This window comes from Labrus mixtus, chromosome 8 (assembly GCF_963584025.1).
Source record: "Labrus mixtus chromosome 8, fLabMix1.1, whole genome shotgun sequence".
Classification (NCBI taxonomy): Eukaryota; Metazoa; Chordata; class Actinopteri; order Labriformes; family Labridae; genus Labrus; species Labrus mixtus.
This window is the reverse complement of record NC_083619.1, coordinates 5,797,272-5,805,868: the sequence shown is the minus strand read 5'-3', so window position 1 is coordinate 5,805,868 and position 8,597 is coordinate 5,797,272. Positions and strand designations below refer to the sequence as shown.

The 8,597-nt window shown below is 40.8% G+C and overlaps 1 protein-coding gene across 1 annotated transcript in view; it reads right to left on the bottom strand.

The window, feature by feature from the left end:
- Positions 1-445: 445 nt before the first annotated feature.
- Positions 446-8,597, bottom strand: part of LOC132978661 (potassium voltage-gated channel subfamily B member 2-like) — a 30,368-nt gene continuing 22,216 nt past the window's right edge. The window contains exon 3 of the mRNA XM_061043915.1: positions 446-7,254. Within this exon, the coding sequence (XP_060899898.1) occupies positions 5,230-7,254 (2,025 nt within the window). The 3' untranslated portion in view covers positions 446-5,229. The remainder of the gene's footprint in view (positions 7,255-8,597) is intronic.

The following is an 8,597-nucleotide window of genomic DNA, read 5'->3' as shown; positions in this document are numbered from 1 at the left end:
CACACACATACACACACACACACACACACACACACACACACATACAAATATATATATATATATATATATATATACAGTATAAAATAAACAGGACAGAAGGAGGTCACATGAACACATTTATTTGTCTTGCATATTGGTAACTGAATCATTCACTATCATTATGTTGACTTACAAATCATGAAACTGACTAATCATCTCACAGGCTACAGTTAAATAAAGTGAGGATGGAAGAGTGGAACATGACAAACATACTACAAGAAGAAGAGCAGGCAGGAGAGATGAAGGACAGTGTTGATTGTGTGGTTGAATAATTATATGACTGTAAACTAAATGACGTGGTCCCTGGTCTGCAGCATGGGGGGAAAAAAACTAACACGTTTTGTACCGGAGAGCCACATCTGATCAAACAAAGCAGGCAGAGCTTTCAAGTCTGAGTCAGAGATTTCAAGTCATGTGCCAAAATATCTGAAATGTGAGGCCATTGTTAACGTCCTTTAACCTGCACTTTTACTTAAAGCCAGCAGGGGGAGATTCTGCATGTGGCAAAAAGAGGTCAGATTGCATTCAAGTGAATAAGAGCCTACTTCTCACTTGAATTATAACAACAGTCAACATATGTCTAGGTGTTGATCAGAAGTTTCAACCCTTCTTTAGCACAACATGATGTTCACTCTTCAGAAAATAAAGCAGGGTTTATTTGTGGTGGATGCTACCACAGAGACATGACCATCAGCCACTGACTGTAGAGAGAGAGCTCATATGTGATCAAACAAAGATTTATGTTTTCCAAAAACTACGGTGGCCTTCAATAAATAAAGACACATGCTGCACAAAGCCGAAATGACTGCATTAACATCAAATATGCAGCAAATACATAAACAATGCAAAAATCAAATAGATGTACATATTCAGAAAACAACTGCAAATAGACAAACACTACAAATCCAGTGTTTAACAGAAGTGCTCCAGTGTGGCAAAAGAACCACCCTTTTTTCCTCTCTAAAGTCAACGTGGACTTTGGACTGGTGATGAGTGAAGTGGGGGTGGGTTAGCAATAGAACATAGTTAGCCATGTAGCACTAGCTCCAGTCAACCCGGAGCTGCCCTGACAGAGCCACCACTCCTCTCTCTCATCCCCTGTGTGCAGATGTTTTCTGAACATGTGTGTTTTTATAACTTTGTATCATTTATGTATTAGCAATGCATTTTATGTTAATATAGTTGTTTTGGCTTTTTGCATGACCTTTCCTTCATTTTTAGCACATTTCAGACATGGCATTTCTGTTGGACTTTTATTTGTGCTTTTAAATTAATATGGCTTGTGAATTCGCTGCACGTTTCTCACAATGTAAGTCATTTCAGCCATTGCAGGATGGTTGCCATTGTTAGCCACTGAACAAACCAACTTCTCCACTTGACTTCTTTCTTTTTTTTTGAAAGAGCAGGGATTTCTACAAAAAAGATCCCACTGAAAGCACTCCTTGACTGGCATGTTTTAGATACTGACCCCCAGAAACAGTGTGTATGTGGAGATACATCAACACCCCCGACCCTAACCAGACGGATAGAGTGTTTTTCTCTGTTTGCATCTTTAAAGCTTCAGTGGCGACTCTCTCTGAGATAATCATCTTTACTGATTGTCACTGTTTATTAAGTGCAGTGCCATGGCTGAAATGTACAGTATTCTGCTGCAGCACCATAGTGATCCAATCGCTGAGCTTGCTACTGAACGTAACTGAAGCCACTTCTTTCTCAAAAGAAGTGAATTTGCTGAAAGAAGTTGATTGTGGCACAGTGAGGTCAGAACTGTGAAACTGTAGGAGGATTGCAAAACCTGACAACCTGAGGATTTGTGTTTTAAAACACCCAACATATCTAACAGAGAATAACAAGGATGAAAACAAAATCAAAACAACAACGACGACAACAAAAATCTGGCCATATTGAGGATACAGGTTTTTTTTCACCTTCTCATAAATTGTCTATTTATGAAAAGGCACCCATTTTTTAAATATACTGAGATGTTAACAACAACACACAGCTCCAAGTTCCTCTTATAAAAATGCAACAACTTATGTTTAAATGACAAGAAAATATGACAGTATAAGAGTAAGTAGGAACACAGTGATGATTCATGTTTCACCCTGTGTCCCCAAACTACACACTCATCCTGCACTGTGTGTGTTAGACATCCATTGTGCACCAATACATGTGTCAGCATGTGTTATTAATCATTGCATTAATGCACAGCTGATCTAAGAAAAACATTCAATAAAATTACTCAGTGCTAGAGAGGCATCAGGTCCTTTCATTCAAGTGCCTTTGAACGCCTGCAGAGGGCGCTATTATACTACCTGTACAAAATCAGCAGCACCCCTGCAAAATAAGTCGTACAGACACACTCACTGTCTTTTTCTCTCTCCAGTCATCATGTATGTAAATGTCAAAAGAGTACACACAGTGTGTGTGTCACCATTAGGTCAGGGGCCATTAGAGGGAAACAAAGGTCTTTGCAGGACTGAGGGCCAGGATGGTGAACCTGCACCTCCTCCCTCAACGGAGAGTTTACTTGACTGTTACCACTTGGTCTTATATTAATAGTTTTCCATCTTTTTAATTGGTCATGGTAACATGGTCACAAAGTTCATTCCTGAGGTCTGAGTGTGTGGCGACAAAACTAGGGTCAAGAAACTGGCCAAGAGTTTATCCATAATATCTAAACCTGTTAGTTTAGAAAGCAGAACTAAAAACAGTTCAACGGAAATGTTCCACCAAAAAAAAAATGTATAGGAAAATTGTGCGTAAGGGTCCAGTATGCTTAAATAATACTTTTTGTACAACATTAGTTTAACATTAGTTTAGTTTAATCCTGTCCCGAAAGGGCCAAACTCCGGAGGAGTGAAGAGGCAGGCTTGAAAGAAAAGTTCAAACCAAGCAGTAACCTCTGGTGTTAAAATTAAAAAAAAAAAAATAAAGCATAATGTGCAAGTGCAAAAAATTGCAGTTCCTCGAGTGTCCCCTAGAGACAGTCTGCAGAAGCACCTGAAGTCACATACACACCCATTCAGAAATGGCAGTTTTTACAGCAGAAATAAACAGGTTTACAGCCTGGTTCACAAAACTTAATTGGTCTGAATAGTTCATGTCTTCATCGGCACACACATTACGAGGGGAGTGAATTGTTATAACTCATTTGTTTTGATTCTATGAAGGATAAGAGTTATTCATAATAGGAAGCGTGGTTGACCTAACTGACGGGCCCGCCTCAGCTCCGCCTCTTGGCCTGTTGTTAGGTTGACCGAAAGATTGGTTGCGAAAGCATTTCCAACATGGCGTCTACCGTGTTTCTGTACACTGTGATGCATTATGGTTAGCATTAACCCCTTTATTATTTTGTACATTTATATTTGACTTGTTTTGTAGGTTTCTTTTCAAACTGTATGATTGGCTGACCTGCTAATGTTTCTTGACCCGTTGGTCATATTGGCTAATTGTTATTGATGCCACATTCATCCCAGATCTCAGCAATTCACCAGTGAGTAGTTCCATTACTGGTGTTAGAAATGATGGAGACAACTTCAATATGATTAATAACTGGAATTAATCTTGAATAACACATTAGTCTCACAGAGACCAAAACAGATGGTGTGTTACTACATGCACAGTTCTGAATTTACGAGGGCTGCCTAAACACACCATCAAATATGACCAATCAATGCTTTGAGAAGAGATGAGATAAAAGAGCATGTAAGAGGGGGCACAGGCAGTGTGTGCTCACACACATGACAAATTAGTGAACTACAGTCACACTCCTTGTGCACTTTACTATCTGTCTTTATGTCTTTCTGCTCATTTCACAACTGTATTTGTGTTTATGTGTCCTAGTGCCTCCTTTTAACTTTCAGGTGCCTGCTTCATTTCAGGTTTTATATTAAAGGAAAGGAAGACCCCAAAAAACCGGATACATACATTAATTAAATATACATAAATGAAGCATTGAGACAAACATCAGTGTTCATGAAACAGCAGATTAACATGCCCCCCATTAGTCCACACTAACGGTTTCAAAACAAAATCACAGGTTTCATGTGTTTGACGCAGATCCCACTTAAATAATTAACACCTAGACTGAAAGAATAAAGATTAAGCAACACCCATGATACAGAATATAAATGATCATTGTTTTTTTCAAGTCTTGCAAAAGATTTTAAACTGTAGGACAATTGTAAAAAATATGATTTCCTTCTGCCTTTTCTTTATTTCTTTGGTGTTATAAGTAGATCATTATAAAAAGGCCTACCTACACTATATCAACCAAAGTCAGTGGACACCTGATGGATGGCCCATTATTAAACAGTGGCCATTAATAAGGAAGTGGACCCTCCTTTGAGTTGCTAACAGCAGCCACTCCTCGGAAAAAGCTTTCTACTAGATCTGACGAGCATTGTCCTATACATATAACTGATTAAAGACCAAGATTGGAATTAGAACAAAGCATTCTCCTGACATCTGCCAAACCCAGATCTCACACCTTTTGGCTCCAGTTGTGGCATGTTGTATATCAATCTTGTGAAGCTTGCATGCAGCTGCTTGACCATGGAAGCCTGTTTCATGGAGATCTCCTGGCTTTGTGCTAGAATACATGCATGCACCTGATAACAATCAAAAAACCTGAGCTCAGCAATTGTTTGGGCAGTCCATGTGCCTTGGTTAATATAGTGTAGCAAGCAATAGGAATCTACAATACCTATTGAGCTGTACACAAAAACTCTTCAGGGCAGTAGTAAATATATTCTCATTCACACAAGGCTTCATATTAATGCTCACATCTGAGCCCCGAAAGATTCTTCAGTTGTCAGTGTTTGCTCTGCAGCTTATCAGTCTTGTCTTCAAAAGTAAGTCAATATCACTGACAGGAGACAGTGTCTTTCAAAAGTTACCCAGAAAGCGAGTATTTGCTTGGGACTCCGTGAATGAAATGTGACCAAACAGCATAGACGTCTGTTTCTGGTCAGTACTGCAGAGTGCAAAAGTCCTGTGGGATATGATGAGCACATCTCTCCAGAAAATCTACACAGCCATACTGTTTTTTTTTTTTAAATCATGATAGTGGTGTCCACACCATGTTATAGATTTGATATGGATAGTTGCTCTCATCCATTCTTCAAAACATTTACCTCAACCATCCATTTGGCATCCCAGACTCTGAAAGTTTCTGTGCTTATGGCTTTACATGCTTGTTTCACAGGGTGGTGTCAGGCTCCCGTCAAGAGCCACATGATTTTCTCGTCTCTCTCCCCTCTGTTCTGCTGCCTCCCTTCCTTCACCTTCCAACCCTCTCTCGATGGTTACTAGCTCCTGGATGCAGTTGAGTGGGCTAGCTTTAGACGACAGTGGGCTTACGCTGCTGCTTGAGCCAACAGCAGACCTCTCCATGTGATTCCTTCCCTGGTGACTTAAGCCAGTGTGCTGCCCTTCACCTTCTAAGCTTCTGCCTGCTGAGCCCTCACCTTCCCTCTGGGAGTTGCTTGGACTGACAGATCTCTGTGACAGAGAAGGAGATTGCAGGACTGCCAACGGAGACTTAGTGTCCTGCGTTGCAGAGCCAGGAGAGGGAGAAAACCTGGGAATCAATTCTTCTGAAAGTAGTTGAGCACCCTTGGTTGAACCAGTGGCAGCTTGGGTCATCACAGGTGTCATCATAGCCATAAGGACGTCATCTTTAGCTTCAATTAAATCAACCTTGAGGGCCCTTGTCTTTTGCGGGCTTTTATAATCTCGCATGGAGCTGCTAATGGTGTCATAGGTCACCCCAAGATTATCCCCTCTCTGTTGCCCCAAACCCACATCTGCAGTCGTGCTTTCTCTTGACTTGGAAACAAATTCATATAAACCCTCTTTGATGATGCCCATCGGCTGGATGTTGTCCACGCCTCGGTTCGCCTCAATGTTGCTGATCTGACTCAGATCCAGTGGAGGGGGGATGTTCTGATATTTACCACCAGTTTGACCCGCTTCAGTACTGGGAAGCTTTGAGCTCCTTTCTCCTCTCTCCAATAACAAATCTTCATCTACTCTAGAGAATCTTCTGACCGTGCTGAGATCTGGAGAGATTTTCCGGGATTGCGTCGATGTCAAGACTTTAACCTCCTTCTTCTCTTCAACTTTTTTGTCCTGCTGCTCTGAGAGACTTGCCTTCTCTGTGTAAGTGTCGTCCATTCGCTTTGGGTTGAGATGTTGCGGGGTAGTTTTGTTGGATGAAAGTTTGAGTCGTTCAGGGGAGCCACGCTGAGCCACTTCTTGGTAATGTGAATGTGGGGTTTTTGCTGGGCTACCAACCTCTGCATTAGAGTAGTGTTTGTGGTAGCTCCAGCGGCTGGGCGACAGGTGATTGTCCACAGGACATTTACTGTCCTCTCTCTTTTCCACTAACACATCTGTCAGTTCCATACTACGTGCAAAAGCATCCTTAAGATTAATAGATATGATGCTTCCACTTCGTTTGGCTCTCTCAAGTGCTTCCCTCCTCTTAATGGCCTTCTCCTGCCTCTTCTGCTCTCGGTAGAACTCAGAGAAGTTGTTGACAATGATCGGGATGGGGAGGGCAATGACCAACACGCCTGCTATGCAGCAGAGTCCACCTACGATCTTCCCCAGCAGGGTTTGTGGGTAAATATCTCCATAACCAACAGTGGTCATAGTTATGGTGGCCCACCAGAAGGAGGCGGGGATACTGGTGAATTTGGTGGCGTCCTCGTCCTTCTCAGCAAAGAACACCAAGCTAGAGAAGATCATAATGCCCATGGCAAGGAAGAGGATCAGCAGGCCCAACTCATTATAGCTCCTTCGCAAAGTGAAGCCCAATGACTGCAGCCCTGTCGAATGCCTGGCAAGCTTCAGGATCCTCAGGATTCTCATTATTCTGAAGATCTGGACCACTCGGCGCACGTTCTGGAACTGCAGCACACTCTTGTTGGATTCAGTTAGGCAGAGAGTCACATAGTAAGGCAGTATAGCCAGTAAATCGATGATGTTCAGGGGGGCTTTGATGAAATCCCACTTGACAGGCGCAGAGAGCAAGCGGAGCAGGTACTCCATAGTAAACCATGCAATGCAGACGGCTTCCACGTGAGCTAGGCTGGGGTTGTCATTGAACTGTCCAAATTCATCCACAACCTGGAGCTCCGGCAGGGTGTTGAGGGACAACGAGATGGTGGAAATGATAATGAACAGGATGGAGATCATCGCCAGTACCTGCAAGACGAAGACAAGATTTTGGGTCAATGTGGTAGCATATTTGTTGTTAAGTAAACATCTTTATTTTTACTTAAAACACAAGAAAGTAGAACTTGATATATTGGGACTAAAACATTTACAGACATAAGCAAGTGTGGACCAAAATGACTGTAAGGATCCCCAAACTCTTGCTGACTTTTTACTTTTTTTTATGACAATTAATTGATGGATCCGACTACCTTTGGTCCCTATCTAGTGACTATTTATTTGAAATATATATGGTGCAAAACTAGTAAGTTCAAAATTACTGTAACTGTCATTGCCCCAACTTTGCTCTGCAACAATAGTCATATGTGTATTTAAAAAGCTACAATATTTTGTTTTGTGTGCATGAAACGTTTTCATTGTAAAAACATGGGGATGTTCAGTCATGAAACATGATGTCATCCATTGTAACAGTCACAATCATTTTTTTAAACCTGTCTTCCAACTTCATAAATGTAGCTTGTACTATGAAAAACAAGCTCAACATGCAGTCAAGGATATATTTACAGAGTTGTGTCCAGACAATCTAAGGTGTCACAGTTTCTTACATTCTTGTATTTAAAAGTTGTATCCTAAAGTCTCACAGCAAAATGTGCTAGAGTGAAAGACAGCAACTCTATTGTTTGCATCTTAGGTCCCACCTTTGATAGCAGATAGCAAGTCATTATTTACAAGATAGCACCTGGAGTGGCTAATCAAGATTTCAGGGATTGCCCAAAACCAATCTATGATCAATGGTGCAATAAGCACTCAGATCATTTTGCCTTTGTAATATAGCTGCACATAGTGGAGATAGTTTGAACTTGTTACTCAGAGCTATGAAGCTAAGGATGTCTGACACAATCAGGCTTTGCAGAGGGTGACAAAGTGATTCTGAAAAGGTGAAACTATTAATGAGAGAGAACTTCATACAAATGTTGTTCTCTCTTTTGAAATGTTTAATTATCATCTGTGGTATTGGAACGGTAAAACTCTATTCAAACCATCTAAACAGTTTGAGGTTAAATCACCTTCAGTGGAACAGCTAACAAATCAAACCAACAGAAACCTGTAACATGGACTCACAACTAATCAACTTTGTTGTCTTTATGTAAAGAGGTTTTACACTGTATTTATTGTTATAGTCAAAATACAAACAATACTAGTAATGAGTTGTATAAAATGCAAATACTCATCATATTAAATCATATTAAAGTACCCTACTTGACCAAATGTCGTTATTTGCTCAAATTAAATATGTTTGCTAATGTAGCCACACTGGGTGACTTTTAGAGCATGCTTCTTGCATGCTCTAAAAGTCTCTTTGAGTTATTGGT